This window comes from Alligator mississippiensis, chromosome 10, assembly GCF_030867095.1.
Source record: "Alligator mississippiensis isolate rAllMis1 chromosome 10, rAllMis1, whole genome shotgun sequence".
In the NCBI taxonomy this organism is placed as follows: domain Eukaryota; kingdom Metazoa; phylum Chordata; order Crocodylia; family Alligatoridae; genus Alligator; species Alligator mississippiensis.
The window spans coordinates 40,115,074-40,141,017 of record NC_081833.1 but is presented as its reverse complement, the minus strand read 5'-3'; the positions used below and the strand labels follow the sequence as shown (position 1 = coordinate 40,141,017).

Genomic DNA, 25,944 nt, shown 5'->3' with positions numbered 1-25,944 from the left:
ATATCAGAGTTTATCAAAGAAGCTAGTTTTTTTTTCTCCCCCCGCTCTCCCTGTTTTGCTGAATACAAGTGGAACAGTTCGCACAAAAACAAACCAGGGTTTTGTTTTGCGTGCATTAGCATGGAGGGTGGGAAAGAGGAAGAGAAACGCTCCATTTTGGGGATTTTTCAGGGTTTTTTGAGGTCTTCAGGAAGCTGCAGCACCAAAGGGACTAGGTGATATTTGGTTACTGCTTGTCACCTGTCTGGAAGTCTGGGTTATATCAGAAGTTTAATGTTCTCCAGAAAGCACTTGTGTTTCAGGGACTTGACAAAAGTTTCATAGCGTTTGGTCAAGTATCAGAACAGCCAGAAGAGGACCAAAACAGCAGTGGAAAGGGGTGCTGGTAAAGTGAGTGCTGAACTGCATCTGGAGAACTGTGTAGGCTCTCCTGTGGCTGTAGCCAAGAATAGGGTGAATGGGAATAGCTGCAGAGGGACTACAGACCGGGTTAAAGGATATTGGTGGAACATCATGGGGGGCCCGGACTAGAAAAACAAGTGGTATAGTAGCTAAGACTAAAGGTACATTGGCAAAACAAAGAGAGGATGCCCACAGCACCTCTCAATACAGCCCTGGGATCTAACCTATCCCTTAGCATCATAAGCACTTAGTTCACTCGTGGACATCCTGTAAGAGGAGCACTTGTTATCCCTAGAAAACAACTCAGTCCAATGCATGAGGACTCTGCATTCTTTCCAGCATCAGACAGGGGCTCAGATCACAAGATACTTTCCCCAAAGCTCTGAGGTGTCTCTACAAAGGTAAGTTTAAAATTGGCATATTTCAACTGCACCAACAAGACCCAACTACTGCCTCCTGTTCCCTGCTCTGCAGACTTTGCTTGTGATAACAACCCAAGTTCATGAAAAACAAGGGGATGAGATTGCTGAAAAGATCCCAAAGGAATTGCTCCATTATCCAGAATGACAAGTCAGCAGAAACCACTAACAAACAAAATGAACTCTTCCCCTCAACCCATTCACCAATTAGTTTTCAGGGGCCCTTGTCCTGGTTGTGGTAACATGGCCCTCCATGTCAGTGCTGACCAGAACAGCAAGGCCATAGGAATGGGAAAGCTGTGCAAACAGAGCAAAAAACAATTTAACATGCTGCTTAGAGGGGAAAATGCCCCGCTCCCTCCTGCATCTGCCAAGAGAGCATCAGGTGTTTGTCTTCTGGAAATCCAGTCACTTTTGAACATGCATGCATGAGGCTTTCTAAACATGCTGCTTTGGTTAACAGGCCTGGTCAACTTGCCAGTCTAAGTACCTCACTTCTCCCAGTTTAGCCTTCTGGATACAGGCAGGCATTTAGTGATCAGCAGCAGTTCAAGTGTTGGTTAAGGACTTATAAATCATCTTCTGCATTGCTTAATAAGGTCTGCAAGATTTCTTTACAGCAGTTACTGTGTTGACATCACTGGCTGCTCAGAGACTGAGGGAGAAATAAAAGGAATGGGAGAAAGGCAGTGGCGCCGGGGGGCGGGGGGGAAAGGGAATGAGAGAGAGAGCAGCTTCTGACACTTCCTAGAAATCATCATACCCCTCCTGCTCTGGGCAAACATGACTGTACTGTCTCAGAAAGCTAGCATTAAGACTACTGCCATGAGAGATCCTTTTCACAGACCTTAGTTAATACTGTCTGCACAAAACTAAGACACGGTTCCCCAGTTTTCCAAGGGGAATCCATAACCGTAGCCTTTCTCTGTGATGATATTACTAAATGGAGCACATGGAATTGCTGGGGTTTCCTGTGGAATGGGAGAGGCGGACTAGTCATACCACATGACATACCCTTTGCACAGCTTTGGGAAAGACACTGCTAATGTGAGACAGGCCATTAAACGCACCAACAGTGTGATTCCTCACTATGTTAGAGTTGGAGAAGGTATAAGAGCCCAGAATTGGGCTCAGAGTTGTGCTAGCCAATAGGGAATCCAGCCTCAAGAAGTCAAATGCCCCCTTGCTGTTCTGTTCTAATTGAGCTTGTTTCACAGGGGAGATGTGGAAAGTTTACAGAGCAATATATTTAATTGTCAGCCCCTGGTACTGCTGTCCTCCTGGATCTCATGTTGAGTAGGGTTGCACCAGGCCAGCCCTGCACTCAGATAACCTCAGCAGTACTTTGAGATTCACAAAGAAAGTGCAGGAGCTACAGAAAATTCGGTATGTGAACTACTCCTTTTGCATGAACAATAAAACCAGTGGCCCAATGTGGTGCTTAAGGGATCTCTCTATTGCTCCTAAGTACTTAAAAGGATTTCCAATTTCTCCATTAATGTAGGACCTGAACACCTAAAAATAAGTGTATTTGCCACCCCAGCACCCCTCACAGAAAAATAATAGAAAAATGCTATTATCTCCATGATGTAGAGCAGTCAGATTCAGTGACTTTCCCCAAGGTCACACAGAACCATGGCAGAGGACAGTACTGAAATTGGGTCTCCCACATCTCAGGCTGATGTTTTGGTCACTGGACTAGCTGCATCTGCTACTCTGCTTCAGGTAATCTTTCACAAAAAACAAAAAGAAGGTCCCAAATGCTCACAATGCTCAAAAAACATAAAGCACCAGGATACACTCAAAAAGATTGCTAGGTGTCCTGATCAACTTCCAACATCTTTACATTACATTTTAGCTACATGGAATTTCCCTGGGATTTAAATTGCGATTATAATAATTTCTGCACTGACACTGTTGCCCAACACTGCTGCATGCTGTGACAGCTGCTGCATGCCACCATGAGGGGGGAGGAAATTCCACAGTGGATGCAGGAAGACATTCCTGAATAGTATTTATCCCAGCTTAAATTTGGAAAGTGCACTGGGCTCCTTCGGGAAGGAAAAGCACCATTCAGAGGGATAGCATGCTGATCTGTAGAACTGGGAGAGCATGAAGAGCTCCAACAATCCATGCAAATGTGCCCTCTCTCCACAGGGGACTGCCAGGTGACCTGCTGAATCAAGAGCTGTCTTAGGGGGCCCTACTGACTGAGCACATAGGACCCAATAGAGGGAATTTCTCTAGATTTATAACTGCCAGCACTAGTTATAACCAAGCCAGCTGTAAAGAACAACTGGGCAGCCACTTGATAGCCATTCCCAGAAAGTCATTTAAAAAAGAATCCTGATTTTAGCTCTAAAAATCCATACAAAAAAGGGGTTCAATCTGATTACATAAGGTCAGATGCACCTCACTTGTCCTTAGCCTGTGGTTATAAGACTGGTCCAACAACTCACCTCTGATGCTTAGAGAAAACGTGGCTTAAATTCCCAATGCCATTTTCTGCCTATACACTCATCTCCCTCCTGGGGTGATGGGCTTCCAGCAGCCAAGTCAGTTCCATCTTGGTTTTATGCTTTATGGATGGTTGCCCAGATCCAGTGGGGAATGTGCCACACTGGCAATAGTTCTGTATTTTTGTGCTGCTTTTAACCATATTAGGAGGCCAGCAGTTATAGAATTATTTGTTCTTGTTTAAAGGCACTGAGCATGTGCAGGACTCTTCTCTTGCCACATGTCAAGCTAGGGCAGATGATCAAGGGAAGTCTGAAAACTCCAGGAAAAGCTAAGTGGTATACAGCAGAAGATAACAAAGGCCAGTGAAACTCATGCACATCTGGCTGAGATAGCTGTAAGCAAAGGTGCCCCTTGAAGCAAAGCAAGTACACTGTAGCTTCAGAAGGAAGAAAGCAGCACTTTGAGCATGAGATTGAGCTTAAAAATGTAGACACTTAACTGGATTTGAGTTTAGGTCATATGACTGCCTCTACAACATAATTTACTGAGGCAAAAAATCCCAAAGGGAAGCCATTTAGCTGCTGAGATACACCAGAACAATCCTAGGAAGATTGTGAAGTTAGGCTTACACCATTTTTGCTGCTTTGGGGATGCAGGGGTTAATCAAGGTAGCCTGGATAGATTTTTCTTCCCCAAAGATGAGCTGTATAAATATCACCTGTGGTCTCACCTGGAGGATTACTGAGAGTTATCAAACCTTCAGTGAAGTAGTTAGTGGGCATGCTCAACCTTTAAAAATATGGTTTCTCTCCTAAAATGTTTATTATGCAACACAGAGAGAGATTGGTTTGTACAAGCAGTTCTGCAGAGTTCTTTCCTCACTTGGCTTTCATCCTGTCCTCTGGTAGAGGCAACATCACTAGTTTTACAGTCACCATTTGGTGCATCATCTAGACGTCACCCTATGAGAGAGTGCCGTTGCTGGCTTAGCCACAGACAGTAGTAGCAAGGAGTGGTAATGGAGACAAGGCATCATGTAGCCACTTGCATTAACTGCCTGACCAGAAAGATGATTTGATTGGGATTTCCTTTTTGGAAAGGAAATACATTTCTTATATGAAAAAAGTAATTCATGGAAATTTTCATTCAACACTGATGAAAATGGACTTCTGAAATAACATTTTTAATGAAAAAAGTTTATCGTTTCATAGTCTCTAGGGTCAGGAGGGACCTGAACAGATCATCTAGCCCAGGGGTGTCCAACCTTTTTGAATGTGGGGCTGGATCAGAAACTTTTTATCACCCAGTGGGCTGGCGAGCCATATTCAAAGACCTCACAGGAAGCGGTATCACATCAGGAAGTGATGTCACGTGACCATTGACACCAATGAAGTTGCAGGAAGTGACAATGAAATGGGCCTGGAACTGTGGTTTAAAATCCAAAATAAAAACAATATAAAAGCAACAATGAAATAATACTAAACACGACTAAAATAAACACTGTCGCATAATGAAAAAAGCATAATGCAAGTTGACAAATCAAATGTGGAAAAGATAATCAGCCAGAGTGGAAACTAATCAAAGGTGGAGGGATGCGTCTTGGCAGGAGACACCTGCGCGACTCTTTGCAGCCTCCGCCGCTCACTGCCTTGCAAGGGGCAGGCGGGAGGGGAGGGAGGAGGGAGCAGGGGCTCCTCAGTGCATCCAAAAGGCTGCAAGAGAGACTTGCGGCTCAGCCGGGCACAGCCACAGCTGCAGCCAGGCACAGCGAGCTGCTGCCACGCATGGGAGCCCCAGTCTGGGCTCCTCTGCGTCCTCCTGGCCACAGCCTCCCTGGGATGTGCGGGAAAGGCGCCCTCCGCTCCGCCGCTGCCCACCTTGCTGCCCTGGTGGCTGCGGGTGCCCGTGCCACCTCCCATCCCCAGCAGCATGAGAAGCGGCCCCCTCGGGACTTGGGGTCTCACTCGTGGGTGGCCGGGCCCGGAGAGCCGCAGCCCCCGGGGGTAGACTGGCCGGGAGAGCAGGCACCGCCTTGCTGTGGGGCAGGGCAGTGGGGCTGACTTGAAGCGGGCAGGTGAGGAGCCAGACGTGGGCCAGCAGAGCCAGCGGCCGCTGCTTGGCTTCCCGTGCAGGGCTGCTCTGGCAGTGCAGGGCACAGGCTCATGTCGGGGTGGGGAGGCAGGAGCACGGGTGCTCCCGGAGGCGCATCCTCCCCGCCAGCGACTGGCGTGTCCCGGGCCCGCGAGCGGAGCCGCTCCTCTGCCACCCAGCGGCAAAGTTCTCCCGTGAAGGCTCTGTCCTGTGCCTGCCCTGAGCCCGTGGCACCAGCTGTGGCTGCCTGGGCAGGCACCAGCTCCTCTGGGCAAGCAGGTGGGTGGGGCTGCTTAGCAGCTGCAGCCAGCACCACCCCCAGCCGGGGAAGGGTCTGGCCCCACAAGGGACCTGGCCAGGCTGCGCCACGCTGGTGCATGGGAACCTTGTCCCTTCTCCAGCCCTTCAGCAGCCATTAGGAAGCTGCTGAGGGGCTGGGGGAGGGACAAGGGGTTTTCCATCGCAGCACCGTGGGCCACAGAAAATGCCTTGGCAGGCAGCATGGCGGCCCGTGGGCCATATGTTGGACAAACCTGATCTAGCCTGACCCTGTGCCACAGGCAGGAATGAATGCTGGGTTCACAAGACCCCAGACAGGTGATCATCCAACCTCCTCTTGAATTTGCTCAAGATAGGGGCGAGGACCACTTCCCTGGGAAGTTGGTTCCAGATTTTGGCCACCCTAACTGTAAAATATTGCTTTCTGATCTGTAACCTAACCCTATTCTCCATCAGCTTATTACCATTGTTCCTTGTCACCCCAGGTGATGCTGGGGAGAAAAGGGCTCTGTCTATTTGCTGTTGATCTCCCCTGATGAGCTTGTAGGCAGCCACCAGGTCCCCCCTCAGCCTCCTCTTGCAAGGCTGAAAAGGTTCAGGTCCCTCAGTCTCTCCTCATAGGGCCTGTCCTGCTGCCCTCTCACCAAGCAGGTGGCCCTCCTCTGATCCTTCTCCAGGCTGGCCACATCCCTTTTGAAGTGTGGCACCCAGTACTGGACACAGTACTCCAATTGCGGCCTGACCAAAGTCGCATAGAGGGGGAGTATCACCTCTCTGGACCGGCTAGAGATGCACCTTTGGATGCATGACAAGGTATGGCTGACCTTGCTGGCTGCGGTCTGGCATTGGCGGCTCATGTTCATCTTGGAGTCATTAATGACTCCAAGATCCCTTTCCGCCTCTGTGCTTTCAAGAGGGGAGCTCCCCAGCCTATATGTATTTAGTTCTACAGTATTTGAAATGTTCATTCCATCTCTCTGGGCATGTGCTTTCTTTCCCCCCTTTGTCCATCTGATAGAGGGGGCTTAAGACCAAGCTGGACTAGCAAAACCAAACTGTTTCAAAATTTTCTGAGAAGTAAACTAGTGGGGGTTTTTTGTTTGTTTGTTTTTACCAAAACCACTTCATAGTCTTCTTTGGCCTCTTGGGAGAAACCGCTAAGTAGGTCATCAGTACAACACAGAGGTACACTTGGTGAGCAAGCACCATGCTCACTCTTTTGGTAAGTGAGGGCAGAAGGATCAATCTCAAGGATCAACATGAGCAGGAACCAAAGCTAAAGCCAAGGGGGCAAGCCTGGAAGTTCTGGCTTTCTTAAAGGCCTCTGTGGTGGCCCACCGGTTCTGGACTCAGGATGGCAAAGAACAATGAGGCAGATAACAGGAAGACTGCTGGCAGCAACAGAGAGGTCTGAGTCCAGAGATGCCAACAGCTGCAGCTTAACAAACTAAGTGGCCAACGTAGAGGGTTTCTCTGTGGGTTAGAAGTTAGTGAGTTCACTGGTTGGCCATGGGGTTTTACCACAGCCTTGTGATTTAAATCTCATGCTTAAGGCGCATGAGTTCACTGCAGACAAACCAGATATTGCACTTCCTCTTATGGTGCTTTGGCTAGCCAGCTTCTGAAGAAAGCAGGCTCCCATGGAGAATTTGGGTGAAATGGAAATTCAGTGCTGGGCTCCCTAAGAGCAATGAGCCACTTTGACAGAAGCATGGTCTGTTTCCTCAGTAAGAACAGGTGATTGGAGACACGCTCTAAATATGAAAGGGTCAGTAACTTGAGTACTGTATTTCTGATAACTGCTCAGTTCTCTAGGGTGGGTTTCCTCAGACTCCTCATATCACCAAGCACCAGTTTTAGTGCGATTAAGACTAAGAATCACCTCTTCACTCTAACTTCATGCTTCTGCCATGGCATGGAGTTCATCTGGTCAGAAGAAAGTGATGGACATTTCCTTCCCTAGAAATAAAGGTCAACAACTCTCCACAGACTGTACTGCCAGAGATATTTTGCACTCGTAACTGTCATAACTCAATGATTTTAGTGCCTCGGCACATGGGAATTTTCCCGCCACATGGAGATTTCTTTGCACGGTGGATTTCTCAGCTGCAGAGAGAAATCCCCGGTGCAAAAGAGTTCCCGCCACACATGCAAATTAGTGTCCCACTATTGGTCAATTCTAAATTATTCCTATGTGATGGCTAGCAATTGGCTCGCTAGCCGTATAAAAGGTTAGAGCAGTTTCCGCCCAAGTTGGAGGACTCCACAACCATCTCGCGGGAAACTCTGAGCGCGCTGTGGAGCCTAGCAAACTCCGCGTGTGTCTTGGACGAGGACAGAGAGGCCTGATCAGCTCTTGGCCACTCCCCGTCATAGTGGAAATGTGACGTATCCCCCGTGTGAAGCGCTCGTGGAGTCGTACATCGACGACTCATCTCGGTTCAGTGCGGTTTGGAAGAGATCTCACTTGTGTTTGTTTGTGTGCAACTGCAACTCAAGCAAGTTTCCTCCCTGCACTGTGACCATCGGCAGTGCAAGTAAAGTTTTCTTTGTAAAACCAATACGCTTCCGTGCCTAACTCTACTCTGTCATGGAAAAACCCCACCTGACGGTCCGGGCTACTGGCCACAGCCTTAGACCGACCCTCGGTCCCGACAGTAACATGAAAAGAAATGTACTTGCTTCCCTGGATCAAGGGATGTCTTCCCCACTCTGTGGGGTTATTTTATAATTGCATTCGCCCAAAGCTCAACCACACAGCGTACCTTTCTCCTCTGTGGTATGTGAAGACTTTGCAGTGAGATGAAAATCTATATTATAATAATCAACTACAAACAGACATTACTGAGCCCCAGACAGGGATTGGAAAATAAACCATGATCATTCCTAACATCACTTGGCACCCTCCATCTGACCCTCTGGACTGCCTCCTTTTGCCAAATCTAGACTCAGCTGGCAAAGTTACAGCAAAAATTGTTGCTTTGTGCTTTTAAAAAACCCTATCCCACATTTCCTTTCCATCTCATATTATTTCTTTGGATGGAAACATTCCTTTCAGTTTAACAATTTTGTTTTCATTTACTTTTTCCCAAAATACACAGTAACTGGCTGATGTTCATATAGGCCCATACAGTAAGGTGTTTCTGGGGCTGCATGTGGCTGGAAAACAATGAAGTAGGTTGTGGAGCAGGTAGAAGGAAGAATAAAGACTGTATCTGAGGGAACCCATAACTGGTACACATTTGAGAACCTTTTATTAAGCATTCCCTTTGTACTCTATATAACCCAGTCAGACCCCACTAACAAGGCAGAGAAACTGTTGAACTTTGGCAACTGTGGAATGACTGCACACCAAAAGCCTAGAACATGCTCCAATAGCAAACATTAGATTGTCTTACTCTCCTGCCTTAGCTCCCAGAACAAGCCCTGCCTCTCCAGGAGGCTAGCACTCCATGCAGAGAAGCCAGACTTGCTAAGGGATGATGTGAAACTACAACATGGGAAAAGACAGTTCTAATCTAAAGTGCAACTAAACATCATCATGAAGACTCCATTTTTAATGGTACTCTGTGAAACAGATCAAGCATTCAAGCATTCCCCCTGCCCTACCCCTAACATCCAACCTCACTAAAAGTCCTAAAAACTCTCTCCATTATCCTACCCCCTTCTCACTTTGTTTAAATAAGCAGGGAAAGTCAGAATTGGCATTTTAAGCATCTTCGTTAAACTTCACACTTAATTCCCACTGCATCTACTTGAGTAATTCATGGCTCTCAGAGCCACTGTACCATGCTGTTTGCAGACTCAGGGAGATGCCACTGAATCAGTTACACAAGATCACATTATAATCATTTTCCTTGCAGTCATAGGGGCTGGAGATATTTCCTTTAATAGAAAGCAAGGATTCTGGACAGCCACCATGAAAATGTTCTTGCTTGATGAACTGCCATGAACCAACACAATTACAGCTCTTGTTGTATCCTGGGAAATAGCACAGCAAGCCTGGAAGTCTTTGTACCCAAAACATATTCACCATGTGGACAGAAGAGAGGACTGCAGGAATATTTAACCCAGAACTATACAAGCTCAAAGCTAAGGTCAGAGCCAAGAATTGTTCTCTCCTGTTCTGTGAACTTGCCCCGTCCCTTTAAAGAGAAACACGGCCATTTCTCTCCTGACAATTCTACGCAGTTCAGACTGTGGACTTGTGTTTCTCTTGTGCAGAAGAAAGAAGAGAGGAAGCATTGAGAATGGGACTATTTTAATGATGAAGTGCTTGCTGTTTTAAGATTCCCACATAATTAAAACCTAGTTATTAAACTTCTACAGGAGAACGCCATTAGCACAAATAACCAAGACTAATTGGGAAAACTGACTTCAAAGATGTCTTGTTTGAATTGGCAAGTAGATTCGTAGATGTTAGGGTCGGAAGGGACCTCAATAGATCATCGAGTCCGACCCCCTGCATAGGCAGGAAAGAGTGCTGGGTCTAGATGACCCCAGCTAGATGCATATCCAACCTCCTCTTGAAGACCCCCAGGGTAGGGGAGAGCACCACCTTCCTTGGGAGCCCGTTCCAGACCTTGGCCACTCGAACTGTGAAGAAGTTCTTCCTAATGTCCAGTCTAAATCTGCTCTCTGCTAGCTTGTGGCCATTATTTCTTGTAACCCCCAGGGACGCCTTGGTGAATAAATACTCACCAATTCCCTTCTGTGCCCCTGTGATGAACTTATAGGCAGCCACAAGGTCGCCTCTCAACCTTCTCTTGCGGAGGCTGAAAAGGTCCAGGTTCTCTAGTCTCTCCTCATAGGGCTTGGTCTGCAAGGCCTTAACCATACGAGTGGCCCTTCTCTGGACCCTCTCCAGGTTATCCGCATCCTTCTTGAAGTGCGGTGCCCAGAATTGCACGCAGTACTCCAACTGCGGTCTGACCAGCGCCCGATAGAGGGGAAGTATCACCTCTTTGGATCTATTCGTCATGCATCTGCTGATGCACGATAAAGTGCCATTAGCTTTTCTGATGGCTTCATCACACTGCTGACTCATGTTCATCTTGGGAGTCCACTAGGACTCCAAGATCCCTTTTTAAGTAATGTAAAGGAGAAAAAGAGCTCCTGGAAGGGGTGAAAAAAATACCCAACTATGCTGAAGAAAAAAATGGGAGTGCACATGGCTCCATCACCAAATCAAGGTCCAGCCCACCTGCTCAAAGTATATGGATGGTTCACTATTAATCATTTCAGCAGATATATTTAAGACCGAGATCAAAAGACAGTTTAACAAATTAACATTACCCTCTCACTGAGATGAATTAGGCACCTTACTACTTTAAGCTATCGCAGGCTGCATGTAGACGTAGGCAGACCACCTTACTATCACACTTGAAAAGCTGTCTTCACAAATAAGGAACAGAAACTGCCTTTTAGGAACTTAAGAGTTTACAAAAGCCGATGAGGCCACATAACCGCTCCTAACTCAGGGCTCAACTTCTGATCTCTACGCTCTTTGCAGATGAATTGGTTTATACATAACTCTTGATCTTTCACAACTAATTCTATCCTGAGACATTGCCTCAGAGCCAGGGAGATTATATTTCTCCCCCTCCCCAATAGGGATTTAATGTTTCTGTTGCATTTCAGCATACAACTTGATAGAACCTACTTAAGGAGGCCAGGGAAGACTCCCTCCCCATCTGTAATGCACCTTGTTGCCTTTGACCTTTAAGACACTTATTCCTGAGTGAAAGCAAAGGAATGTGCTTCCCCTGCCCTACTTTTCATTGTGTTAAAAGATTACATTATGCCAGCTGTCACAAAACATGTTTTTCTAGCATATGTCACTTAATCTCAGCTCCTTGGAAAAAGACTTAAAGCCAATGTATGAGACGGGAACACTGACTCCACCACTGTTCTCTTTACACATTAAAAGCGTTTCCTTTAAATGATCAGCCTTGCCTAGAGGTGCTGACTGTTGGAATTCAGATGAGTGCATATATTTAATAAAAAAGGCTCTTAAAAGGACACCAACACGTATGCACAAGTCAATACAACATGATGCAACCTGCACTAGCAAAATGAAGGCCCAGAAGACTACATGTTCATAGAAAATTTGGTTTCATGTTTCACATGGTTAGTTTGTTTTTCAGCAAAATGGAATCTGAAGAGAAAGTGTTTAACTGGGAAGTAGTTAACCTCAGATAAAGGAGCAAAAATGTGGTGTTTCAATAGGAAAATTGAATCCACTTGCTCTGAACACATCCACCTAAATACTGACAAACAAAGGTGGCTCTAAGAGAGGTCTTTAGTCACAAATAGTCCAACCCATGAGCCAGGCAAGTGTTAAGCTAATATGCCACTTCTTCATATTCACCATTTAGGAAAAAAGATGTTGTTAGCACATTTCAGGGTCTTAGAGAGATGGAAACCACAGCAAAAGAGTTGGAGGAAGGTAGCATTCTGACCTGATGATGAAAGCTCCCCTTGTCTCCAGTAGTTTCCTCTCGCTGCTAAATCTCTTGAGCAGATTGATCATGAATTTGTAGAAGTAGGAGTTCATGGTGGGTGTGGAAGGAGAACACTCCACGCCTTTAGTACCTGCAAGGTGGGAAGAAAAGGAAGAAAACATAGTTACACAAATGCTACCTGCCTAAATTGGAATTTTGTATACATATCATACATCAAGTCTTACACAATTAGCCCATCAGGGTGGGGAAGGGACAGTGGCAGTCTGAGCAAGGTAGGGTACTTTAAAGGTATGATCTAATGCAGTAATCCTCAACCAGAGTGCCATGGCACCCTGAGGTGCTGCCAGGTCCTTTAATAGGTGCCTGGGAGGTATGGGGAGATAAGCATATAAGTGCAGGCTCAGGCGTGCCCCTGCCTGGCTGATCCCCCACTTCCACAGCACATCCCCTCTGCAAGGAGGTAAGCACTGGGATATATTAATTAGCTTTTGAAATTGGGTGCCACTCAATTCATAAGCGATATGGAGGGGTGCCTTGAGTCCAGAAAGGTTGAGAGCCACTGAGGAATTAAGACAAGGTAGACAGCTATGGCTAGAACCACCATAAGAAGAGCAGAAGGAGGTGGCTAGAACAGAAGACACTTGTTCAAGAAGCCCCTCCCACTTCATCCCTTAGTCCACTGGGCCCCTCTTAATTCACCACTGTGGAAAGGAATGGAAAGAATGAGCATTAATTGGTTTGTTCAATAGTAACAGCAGGGGAAAAAAATCCAAGGTCCCAGTTCCACCCCTTAAATCATCAACTCCACATTCTTTAAAACAAAGAACAGAGCAAAAACATGTTGGATTAAAAATTAAAGCTACTTGACAACACCCTAAATTTAAAAATTCCAATATTCCATGTTTCAACATATGCAAGTGTATGTATGCACATGCAAAGTTTTGCCTCCCTGTATGGCTGACGCTCATGCATAATCTCCTTGTTTCCTCAACAGGCCTAATTTCATTTGACAGCACCAATACTAGTATTAGTACTTAAGAATAGATTTATACAGTCAAGAGGCTGCAGAGATCCTGAGTGGTCAGACTTCTTTTTGTAAACTAATTTTTATAGCATCAGCTTTCAAATACACCTTATGTAGGACCCTAAAGGGACAGAATGGAAAATACAAGGTGAGTGGTGAGAAACTGATGGATTTTGAGCTGCTGATTGTAATTCTTGGGATACTGCACCTTGAGCAGGTTACCACGTTACTTAGTGAATTAACACAACATGTGAATTTGCACAACCTCAGGACTAGGGTGGCCATTGCCGCATCCTCAGCCAAATTGGCAGCAAGGCACCATAAAAAGGTTCCCTCCTTCCCTCTTTGGCTGCCTTGGAACCTGCTCCTTCTGGCTGTGCACCACCCTACATCTAGGCACAGCCAACAGAATCTCAAGGATAAATGACTGACACGCATTTTCACCAATGAACTAAAAAATACGACTTTGCTGTCCGTTCCTCATTTTAGAAATGGACAGGGGACAAAGTATAAAAGCTGAACAGTCCAGTATAAAACAGGACCAATGGCCACCCTAATCAGTATTGTCAGGAAGTGCACCCAGAAAAAAATAAGAGGGGCCTGATATTCACCTGCTTTGCCCTTAACGCCTTGCTGAGCCAACTGAACTGGGTTGGCCAGGATCAGGTACAAAGGACTTGAACTGGATTAAAAAGTAACTCTTCAGTCTCTTTGGGGCACAAAGGTGAACACATCAGAGGCTGCTGTATCTCCAATAAGTCAACCCTGCTTCTGGATTCTGCAAAGGCCCAGCAAGGCTTTTAGTAAGAATTCTGCATATAAACTGTTCTTAAAACCTTTTCTGCTAATTCCTTTTGTTAAGATTAAACAGTACTTTTTTTTTAAACTGGCCCTTTGGAGTCACTATCCATCACTGAAGTGAAGAAGTGCAGGTACCAAGTCCAGTCAAACCTGTTGGGTAAACCCACTGGAGACAAAGGTTGCTATAGTCCGGGGACTTGTTTAACAGAGGAATGTTAGGATTCCACTCCAGGAAAGTAAAAGACCCCAAGGCAAAACACAGGGGGCTGCACTCAGATGCCAGGAAGAAGAGAGAGGCAGCACCCTGGAACCATGATAATGTCAGTAGAAAGTCCAGGTTTGTCATGAGCTGTGAATACAGTAAGACGTTAGTGTTCATCTCCTTCAAAGAGCTCCAACTTATCTTCCAAACTCACTAGGCTCATTCACATTTTCTTTTTGAGACTACTGCTTCTTCACTCTGTTCCCACCAAAGAAAGGAGAAGGACAGAATAGGGATGAAGGACTGTTGCCAAAGAAGCTAATAGCACAGTAACCTCCTACCGAGAAAGAAGATACCCTTTGTTCCGCCAATTCTGGCCCTGTACATTCTCCTCCAGGAAGCGTTTCATGCCACCACAGAACAGCCTGAGGCTTTGCACTGGTGAACACAGTTCAAGTAGCAGCTTCTGATGATTGCAAAATATAACTGCTCACAGGAGAGAATTCTGTTGGGCTTGAATACTGACTCACATGACACCTTACTAAGGAGTTTTCCACATTCTTCTTTCAAGGGAACATGTTTAGAGACCAGTGAGGTTTCAGGGAAATTTGTATCAGAGGGTGTGGGGAGGGCAGGGAGGGTAAAGTAGGTAAGGCATTTTGTTACTGCTTTTGAAATAGGAGTTTGGGCCTTGCTCTAGGCTTGTGCTAAAGGTTGATCCAACTGTAAATGGTACTTGATCATTGAGTCTGAGGAATCAAAAGGTAGATGCAACACAAGCCACATCACACTCTTTGTGTACCACTGGCTATAGAAACTAGCCTGCCTTTACTATGCTAGCCCACAGGGCTGCTAGGCTCAGAGATACCATTAACCTTTAGGTATCAGAAAGGCACTTTCATTCAGTGGTCACTGGTTCATATTACAGGGTCAATGTAGAAGAAACATGGCCTTGTGGACAGAATACTCAGGAGACCTAAAGGCCTGTCTGTTGGGGAAGCTGGTATGGAGTAAGTTAGGGTGTAACTGAGAAGTCCACTGGTTTCTCTGCACTACTCCCACATGATATTTGCTACACAGAGACTCTGCAGGTTTATGCAATGTAGGCAGACCTCACACAAGCACTCTGCACAGCAAGTTAGGCCAAAGCAGCTAATGCACTGAAAATTTACATCTCAACTTTAATGTCTTCATCAGCGACTTGGACGAAGGAGTGAAATGTACTCTGTCCAAGTTTGCAGGTGACACAAAACTGTGGGGAGAGTGGACACACAGGAGGGCAGGGAACAACTACAAGCAGACCTGGACAGGTTGGACATATGGGCAGAAAACAACAGAATGCAATCCAACAAGGAGAAATGCAAAGTGCTGCACCTAGGGAGGAAAAATGTCCAGCATACCTACTGCCTAGGAAATGACCTGCTTGGTGGCATGGAAGCGGAAAGGGATCTTGGAGTCCTACTGGACTCCAAGATGAACATGAGCCGGCAGTGTGACGAAGTCATCAGGAAAGCTAATGGCACTTTACCGTGCATCAGAAGATGCATGACGAACAGAACCAAGGAGGTGATACTTCCCCTCTATTGGGAGCTGGTCAGACCGCACTTGGAATACTGCGTGAAATTTTGGGCGCTGCACTTCAAGAGGGATGCGGATAACCTGGAGAGGGTCCAGAGAAGGGCCACTCGTATGGTTAAGGGCTAGCAGGCCAAGCCCTATGAGGAGAGACTAGGGCACTGGGACCTCTTCAGCCTCCGAAAGAGAAGGTTGAGAGGCGACCTTGTGGCTGCCTATAAGTTCATCATGGGGGCGCAGAAGGGAATTGGTGAGGTTTTACTCACCAAGGAGCCCCTGGGGGTTACAAGAAATAATGGCCACAAGCTAGCAGAGAGCAGATTTAGATTGGACATTAGGAAGAACTTCTTCACAGTTAGAGTGGCCAAAGTCTGGAATGGGCTCCTAAGGGAGATGGTGCTCTCCCCTACCCCGGGGATCTTCAAGAGGAGGTTAGATAAGCATCTAGCTGGGGTCATCTAAACCCAGCACTCTTTCCTGCCTATGCAGGGGGTCGGACTCGATGATCTACTGAGGTCCCTTCCGACCCTAACATCTATGAATCTATGAACTTCGTGCACATTAGCTGCTCCAAAAAGACAAGCCCCTAGGCTCTGCCCAGACTCTGTTCTTGACTTTAGGCTAGACGCTTAATTGCTTTGCGTCCATATTCCCCTCCCAGCCTTATAGACTATACACTCTTGGAGCTGGTCCCACCTCTTACTATGTGTTCTCACTGCCTAACATTATGGGGGCCCAGGCTCTGTTCAGCTCTCTAGGGCTACTGCAACACTGATAATTATAATCAAGTTATTACTGTTGTGTAGTATCACCTTATAGCCATGCACAGTTAAGAGCTATTTTACACACTTGTAAGGCAACTGGAAGCCTCAATTCACATAGCAATCTCACCACAAGGCAAGTGATAACTTTAGGGAAGATTTGCATGTTAATTGAACCTTGTCTGTAAAGGTGTCAGCATACCAGTTAGCTGGTGAGGCATGAAAAATGCATTTCCTAGTTTAGGATCTTCAGGCAGTGTAAGAAAATATCAAGCCAGAAACAAAAGCTTCAATGTCTGAAGCCCATGGAAGTTGTCAGATAAAGATTGCTTTTACATGATGGAACTTCAGGGGAGACTATTTAATTACTAAGATACTAGATCAAAGCCAATGGCTGAAATGGACATTTTAAAGAAGGGTTTTTGGTTGTAGCCATGTTGGTCTAAGGACATAGGTAGGCAAGCTTCTTTGGGTAGATGTAATATCTTTTAATAGACCAACCTTTAGCTTATTTCATTCCTTGGAGATCTCATAACATCACAGAATTCCTATGCCTGAAGAAGGGTGCTTGTGCCCGAAAGCTCGCAAGTAACTTTTTTCCAAATACTTAGTTGGTCTGATAAAAGATATCACATCTACCCAAAGAAGCTTGCCTTGCATTTTAAAGAAACAGAAGTTTAATGAAAGAGAACAAGCATCCATAACTACATGCATGTCTACACCTGACTTTGGAATGGAGGCAGCCCACAACTGAGCTAGTCCCAGGTAGCTACAACAATCTTAGTACCTCAGCAGACTAGCACCAGATACCTAGAGTTTGTTTAATATCTAACAGAAAAAAACAACATACAGGAGGCAAATGAATTGAGACCAGGACCGAAGAGCTTCAAAACTACCCAAGTCAGGCACCCATTGTCATTGAATTTCAATGGCATTTGGGTGCTGAATTCCTTTAGGTGACTGAAATCTGAGCACATGTTCTTAACCTTCAACAGCCATATTCTAGAAGCAAGCATTAACGTCAGTGCTATATTTCCTCTCAGCTGCAGGTAAGATGATCTAGACAAAAATACTAGATTGCTGAGACAACATATTCCAAAACAAAGGTGCATTTGTTCAAAGGCAAGATTAGCCAGAGCCAAAATATATCCATATCCTACATATAACCATTACAGCTGTTCAGCATTGTTCACAGGAGAGTCAAAATAGAAACATGCCAGATGATACCACATATAACAGCTCCTCTTTAAAATCCTGGTGAATCTACAGAATGAACTGAATAGTTGCCCCTTATCAGATCCAATTTAAGTCTTGATCATGTTTCCAGTGTCCCCATTAGCTGATTTACTGGGATAATGTAAAGCTTCCACGTGCTGTTCTAGAAAGACTTTAATATAATAGGACAAAATCAGACCCCATGAGAAACCCCAGAAGAACCCAGTAAGACAGGACCTTCTCTTCTGATACTCCATTATCAAAATCATTGGCCTCAGAGCCACAATTGCTCAGATCAAACCTTAGACCTATCAGTATGACCTCCTTGGGGAGGGAAATATTGCTTGAGTCATGACGATGAGGATTGTGCTCTTCTCAGACTCTGGAACCGATTAGTTTGCAAGACCAAACCAGTAGGTATGGGAAACTGATCCTTCATAGAATCAGAACAGCGGGGCTGGAAAGGACCTTGGGAGGTCATCACCATTCTAGTCCAACCCCCCGCTCAAGGTAAGAATATCCCTATCCAAACCATCCCATACAAAGTGGTCGTCTTACCGATCACTAAAACTACACAAGCAACTCTGTCACACAACTACAGGACATATAGGCCAGAAAACACTAAGTACACCCTCAATCTGCTACAGATAAAGCAGGGGACAAGGACACCATCAATGTCCTGTTACTGCAAGGGTAGTTAAATACACTCAAGAGATCCAAGGAAGAGGAACATGTCCCCGTTGCTGCAGTACAATATAAACTGCCACAGTCTATGCCAGTCTGACTGTGGGGTAAAGTTTCTTCCTGACCCCAAATGTGAAAAATTGGTCTGACCCTGAGCAGCAGGGCAACATCCTTTAACTAGGAACCTCTGGGTTTTAGTCCCATCAGAAGCAATGACATGCCTCAGTCAAAGTCCCCAGCCTTGATTACAGCCAATACCTAACACTTCTAGGGAAGACAAAAAACAGAACAAAAACCCCCTCAAAACCCTGACATGTGTAGCAACAAGACAGAAAAAAATTCCTTCCTGGTCCCATGTGGCAAACATCCTCCATTTTGCTCTGTTACCTGGGGACAACAGGCATACCTTGACACACTGTACTCTCTAACTGGGAAGCCAGAAGTTCTCTTTCTGTATCCCTTCATAAGCTTACCCCAGCTCTTTAATCTTCTTTCACAGCTAAGCTGGTTGTGGAACTCTGCTTCTCTACCTGTTGAGCATGGCACTCTCCAATACCCACCTTCTTGCGACTGCAGAGCTCTTCTCGTTACCTCTGAGAGACGTTGGGGGGTGGGGGCAGGTGGAATCCACTTCTGCAGAATTCCTTTCACAATATAACACATCACTCTCCTTGGATCTCTGTATCTTACTGTCATCTCAAATGACCCCCCAAAGTAACTGTTTTCAGTTGAAAGAAAGATACCCTTACTGCCTACTCTTTACTGGAGCATCAGGAAGCGAAGAGGGAGAGCAAGTAGCCTTTGGATGTTCAGGGGGGTTTTTTGTGTGTAAATTTGGGGATTTGGGAAGCATGCAACTAATCACGAGCTTGGCTGCTGAAGACAAGTCTACCGGAGCCTGGGAGTTGACTACCAAAAGAAGGTAAAATTCCTTCCCAGTGTCTCACCAAGATCTTCCTCCAAAACAGTTCTATATATGGAAGGAAGAATCGTTACCCAGAGTGGCATCCAAACATATTTTGCAGTGCCACTAGGATCTAAATATATGCTCATTTTTCCCATTCAAATTGCAGTGGTATGCCAGCACCGCAAGGATGAAACACCAGCACACATGTTGGTGCTCATGTCTCTAGGATGGTTGGAGAACTGACGAAGCCCTTCTGCAAAACTGATACTTTCAGGAGTGCTCTACTGTTGTAGAAATCCATGGGGTGGGGTGGGGGGGAAGGGAGACAAAGAAGAAGAAACTGCCTCCCAATTTAATAGTGAGATAGGAAGGTGGAGAAACCCCCGAACCATATCCTGATGTCAGCTAGCAAAGTAATTTACTACTTTACTATGTACTTATCCATAACTCTTCTTTTATTCACAAAGCCAGACTTTCAACAGATCTAGACTACATCCAAATTTATTAAAGGGCTGGGTTCAGCCTTGCCTCCTTTTAGACAGAGGAAGAAATAAGAGCAGACAAAAGTTTGGAACAAAGAAAGACTTTAGGCAGCTTTCCATCTCATTTCTACAATAGACCTAATTTTTCCTTGCTTACCTAGTAGATGTATAGTTAATTGTGTCCCAAAAGACCATTTGCTGAGTATACCCTGAGCTTACTGGGGTATAGCATTGCTGAATCACTGCCTTCCTCAATAAGCGCTCCCTTAAGTCCCTGCTATTACTCTGTGCAGGATGTAAAGTTGGGAAAACTAAATTCAGAGTTCTCATCTCTTCTCTTGTTTTACCTGCAGCAACCTGTCCAAGGCAGCTGAATATTATAGTCAGGGAAGCTTTATAAGGTTTTCAGGCAGGCATTTTAGAAGTTCTGTACATAGAGAACCACTCAAAATTGAGTTTCAGAGATTTTCAAATTTAATCAGAAGCCTAACAAGCAGGGATTGTGCCCTGGGCAAACCCCCCGGGGGGGGGGGGGGAAGTAGGTAATGCTGAGGGCAGTGAGGTGGATAGGATGGCAGTCTTACTCTACTCTGGGGACTCAAATGTTATGGCCTGCTCTCCAGATGCTATGGCCACATGGTCTACATGCATCAGCAGTGTGGTGAGGTTGTTTTTGCTCCCAGGGTGCAGACTCCACAGGGGTACAGGTGCCATTGTGGAGCCCCCTCCTAAGTTAGAACTTGGGGCTGGTGCCCTGCTCATCCATGCCAGGTTATACTACTGCATTCAGTTGGCCTTTCCCTTTGCCATGTAATAGAATCCCAAGATTCAAGTTTTATGGAACCTTCCTAGATCCTAAAGTGTCCCTAGCTAATGATCTCTTTCAAACATTACCACCCAAGTTAACCAACTGGGTTCTTGCCAGTAGCTGCTTATTTATTTCAATACACTGCTATTTGCACCCCAGTCCCCTCTCCAGCCTGCCTTGTTGCACTTAAGAGTGACCAGACAATGACGGTAGTATTATGCTTTCTCCAAAACATTTCTCTTGCAAAACTCCCCACTTTGTGGGCATCTCATCTTCATGAAGGTATCTGTCTACCATAGGAGAATTCACAAGAATGCACTATCAAGTGTTTCACAGACTTGCAAGGTAGTTCATATTAAATTTCAATATAGCAAAACAAGATAATGAAATGTTATGCCCACATCGCCTACTTACTACCCGTGCAGTCCCTCCAATCTCATATGATGGTCTCAAAGCTTCTTTCACTATGGTTCCATGGCTTCCCACTTAGCTTATGCCTCAACGGTGTGCTTGCACACTGCAGTGCAATAAAATCTTAGGATCAGCATGCAAGTATTTATATGAAGCAACAAGAGACAGGCAGAAAGAGGTGTTAAGAAAACTGTGGATTAATTAATTTAAGTTTACACTATTTTTTGAGAGAGACTTTGCAGATTTGTAACCTGCCAGATCGGCTGCTAACATACTGATAGTGATGCCGACAAGGAATGTGAGCATTCTGCTGCTTTTTGGCCAGAATGGAGGACGTCGCATGAAGAATGTTTTCTGCTCACAAGAACTGCAGACATCAGTGTTGATAAGAGCAAGTGGGCACTTAATACACTATCTGGGCCCATAGCAGTGTTGGCATCTAGCATGAATGCAGAATCTGTCCTTCAACACATCCCTTTCAAAAGTTTGGCTGGAAGTCTGCTGGGGACACAGCTTTCATCAGATGATCAAATCACCTCTGCACTCTACCTGAGATGAAGAAGTTCCATGCCAGAGAAGGCAAGCTACAGCTCTGAAGGTTGTCATGATCAGAAGTAACCTTAACAATGCTGACAGTGTTAAGTCCTGATGGTGGGGAGGCAGAAACAGGATGGGAGATGCAACTCCTCTACTGTACAAACAGTGGAGTCTCCAAAAGTTGTACCTTTCACAAAGGAGGGAGCTTGCCAAGACCTGAAGTGTGCCGAGTTAAAACTTGCTGCTCAGAGCTGCAGGACACAAGTACATTCTTAACTCTTCCAGAAAGCGTATGGAGAAACTCAACATAGAGGAGTCTCAGAGTTCAATTTACAAGACACTGTTCATAAAATGTAAAAGCAACTCATTTTATGCTTGACTACAATGATCATAGCAAAAGGGCAAATCAGGTTAACACAGTTCCTCTTCCTTCTTATCTGCCTGTGACAGTTGGGAGAAATGGCACTGGGGAAAGGTATGAGGTGTGGAGAAGAGTTCAAGCCTTTAGGGAACTCCAGCAACAGCTGTCTCTTATACTGGCCTCTACTGGGTAGAGCTTCTCCAAAGCATTTTCTAAATAGGAGTCAAGCCTCAGCACCTCTGAGGCACTGGATAAACATTATCCCCATATCTGATATGGGGCTTGCACTGCCAATGGTCACACTGGGTCTGCAAGACAGCTGGGAGTATAATGCAGAACCTTTACCCCTAGACCAAGCTTTCCCCTTAGTTTCTAGTTGCCCTTAGACCCCTCCATGCATTTCACTGCTTGGTCACCTGCTTGCTTTTTTTTCTGGAATTAACCCCCCCACCCCCTCAAAAACAACCAAACAAAAAAACCCAAAAAACAAAAAAAATCCCCTTCTTGTTGCCTGGGCAATGCAAACTACACACTTATGGCTTGTGACACTGATATGATCCAGTTACTCACAAGGGCACATTATAAATCACAAGAGAAAGGCAATTAGGAATCTATATTAAGGCAGAGAGAGAAAGCAAGAGTGAGAGAATAGCAAACTGCAGTATTCAGGCAATCAGATCGTTTGATGGAATGAACAGCCTAGGTAGTGATCATGACAAAAGAAAAAGGCCCCAGATTGCTTTTGAAGAGGTTAAAAAATAAAACCAATATAGAAGGGAGAGTTAAAACCTATTTGCAAATACTGTTTAAATTCACTGCAACAGAACCCTTGTCTACATATGCATTTGGACTGATTTAACCAAAGTCTGTTTAAAACTAATTTAAGAAAAGGGGCAGGCTCTTTTCAGTTGATTTAAACCATGCTTAAAAAAGGGTTTAATGAAGAATCAATTTTAAAGGTTAAATTAAACTAAATCTATATATGCCAGGCTTGAAGTCCACTTGGACATTTACAATGGTTTAACTAAAATGACTTAGCTGTTAATGAGATTGGTGCAGTTAGAGTAGGGCTGAAAGGTGACAAGAAAAAGTATTTTTTTCCCCAGTTGAATGCTTTTGACAGTTTCATATCTAGACAGTTTCACAGGTATGCCACAGAGCCAGTCACTTTTTCCATGTGTACGGGCATTTTTACAGAACACAGGAGAATGACAAGAGGGTCCATATAAAAGCACAACAGCAGCAAGGGGAAATCAGAGATGCAGAGTGTGAAATGCAACTTTTTTTTTTTTTTTTTTTTTTTTTTTTTTTTAAACAAACTAGATTTGAAGTTGCTACCATCACTTAAAATTTACCTAGGTTTGAAAACCCCATGAGGCCTGGAGACGCTGTGCACTTTATAATGCCAGAACTGCAAGTCTGTTCAGAGAGGGAGATGAGGAGATATCTACCTGGATGGGATCAAGTGAAGCTCCTGAGACTTCTCTTATTGTAAGAGAAGGGAGCACAAAGGTCTGTATACAGAGGTGGATACAATTTTGTAAGGCACTGGGATGCAGTGCTGATGGGCACAGGATAGTCAAAAGAACAGAATCTGTTTAGATACATCTATGGTTTCTCTATCGCTGTAGCAACTGAATGCCACAGTTTTAATGCCTTCATCTCAGGGGTGGACAAAATGGCGGATCTGGCCAGTGGCCAGACTCCATTTCCCAGCAGCGTGGGGCCATAACAGCAGGGGGCAAGGATCTCCATAGAGACTTACCTTTGGCATGCAGGCAGTGGATTGCAGTTGCCCCAGCTCCAGACCACGCTGTCCCCACCACAAGATCCCAGCCCCAGAGCAGCTCCCTGCCCAGCTGCACACCCTGACAGCGCTGCTGGGGCTGATCTCCATGGAAACCCTGGCCCTGCACTGTCACAGCCCGCTGCTGCTGGGGTCTCCGTGGAAACTGGCCACAGCCACGCAGGCAGGGACTGCTAGGAAATGGAGTCAGCATTGGCCCAATCTGGCCTGGACTTTGCTTGCCACTGCTTTATCTCTACAATACCCATAAGGCAGGAAAGAATATTATTCCTGTTTCGAGATGGGGAACCATGTCACAAAGGTACTGTTTTCTCTCATCCCAGGATCACAAAGAAAGGGTGTGGCAAATTATGGAGCTCAACCCAGACCTAGGACGGCACCCTAAGCACCGTATCTTTCTAACTCTCTTAAGTGCCTCGTGTTCTCACCTAGGGTGACCACCTTCTCGAAATGGACAGGCAGGAACATGCCCGCCTTTCTTCCCTCCCCTCTCACCCCTCACTGGCGGCATGGCCGGACCAGAGCGGGGACACATGCAGTCTGCCCACTGCAGGCTTGTGGCTCCCTGCCATGCTGGCTTTCTCCTGGGAGCCTTGTGCTGGTTACGTGCTCCCTGATCACCCAGCAGCATTGGGGGCACAACGCCATGCTGCTGCTGGAGCCATCTGGACTGTTGGCAGGTGGGCAGGGGGTACTTTGCCATGGCAATACAGCTAACGCAGAGATCCCAGGGTGAAGGCAGCAGGGCAGGGAGCCCTGAGCTCACTGCAGGCAGCCTACCTCCTGCCCCATGCACAAGTCTAGGGGTGCATGTGCACCCCCGTGCCACAACATGCGCCGGGCCCCATGCACCACCCTGGCTGGGCAGCACCCCCAGCCCCACTCCGTCCCTCACTATAGGGACCTCAGTCTGTCCCCCTGCCACACCCCTTATGCCCCCTCCCCTCCACAGACTTACCTGCAGGAGGCTGCTCTATATGCTGCCTGGCTGTATTCCCAGCCACGTGCATGTGTGCACATGCATACATGCACGTGGTGCCCTCCCTGCTTCCTGCTCCCAGCAGCCCCAAGCAGCACCTTGCAGGCTGGAACGCTGCCAGCCTGCAAGGGCAAACTTGCCATTTCCTGCAGTTTTCCCTGGGGAACGGAAAACACGGATCCTTGTATGACACCACAAATCCAGAACAAACGCTGTCCCGCAATCACGCAGCTTGAAATTAGGACTTGAGGTTCCCATTCTGGGATGTCCCACCCAATTAGGGGCTGGTGGTCACCCTATTTTCACCTCAACTGAGGGAAGAATCACCTCTGGCTCACACCTGACTGACTAGCCAGCCCTCTCCTCCCCCTGCTTTATATGCTATTGCAGGCATGGGAGCCAACACCAACAGATGTTGCTAAGTGAAACATGATGTGGCGACATGAGAATCTGCAGAACCTCTCTCCCAAACAACCTTCTCAGGGATGTTTTGGATTTTAGCTTTGTAAATACCATAAGAAACCTCACGGAATAGGCTAAAAATAGTGCCATTCAGAAACAAAAATGCAACTCGGTTAAAAACAGATGCTAATATGTCGGCTGCTCAGCTGTGCCCAAATGCAAGTCAGCTTCTCTCTCCTCAGAGGGTCACAGGAAGCTATGGAGAAAACTGCTTCCCATGCAGACATTTATGAACTACGCTCCTGCAATCTTTGGTAGTCGTGAGGGCTATTGCTTAATGGAGACTGTTCTACAGTCAGGAATTGCTGGATACCCTCAACTACCTCGTCTGCCAGGCCAGGATCTCTATCAGAATTGATCTAGCAGCTTCCCCGTCCTTCCAATGTATCCCAGCCTCAAGGTCCCTCAAGGTCAGAGGGTTGTTTGTGGTGCATTTAAATACCTAATGAAGCCATTCTGAGAACAAACCAAGTTCACTTGTAATCAGAGTTTGCATCCATTTTGCTAGAGGCATGATAAGACAGCAGTAAGCTACAAGGGTAACAAGGGACAGAACAGGTCAGGTTACTGGCAATAGGTTACAGGGCCTCACTTCCAAATCCAGACCCAGATCCAAACGCTGTGTTATGGCAGCAGTGTCTGGTAGCCATCGTGAAAGAAGAAAAGGGGGTGGGGAGAGAAAACCTACTGCTGCCTCAGCTACACAGTTGTGCTGGTGGCATGGAGGCAGCCCTAGGTTGCCACTGTCTGGGTGTCACAGCTACCCCAGGGCCCAGGTGGGTTGTCAGACCCCTGCATGAGTGACACAGGTGC

General features: G+C 46.1%; 1 protein-coding gene across 2 annotated transcripts in view; it reads right to left on the bottom strand.

Moving 5' to 3' along the window:
- Positions 1–25,944, bottom strand: part of VAC14 (VAC14 component of PIKFYVE complex) — a 207,593-nt gene that overhangs the window by 76,598 nt on the left and 105,051 nt on the right. For both annotated transcript variants that reach the window (XM_019497296.2, XM_006262191.4), the window contains one exon: positions 12,113–12,245. In XM_019497296.2, the coding sequence (XP_019352841.2) occupies positions 12,113–12,245 (133 nt within the window). The remainder of the gene's footprint in view (positions 1–12,112; positions 12,246–25,944) is intronic.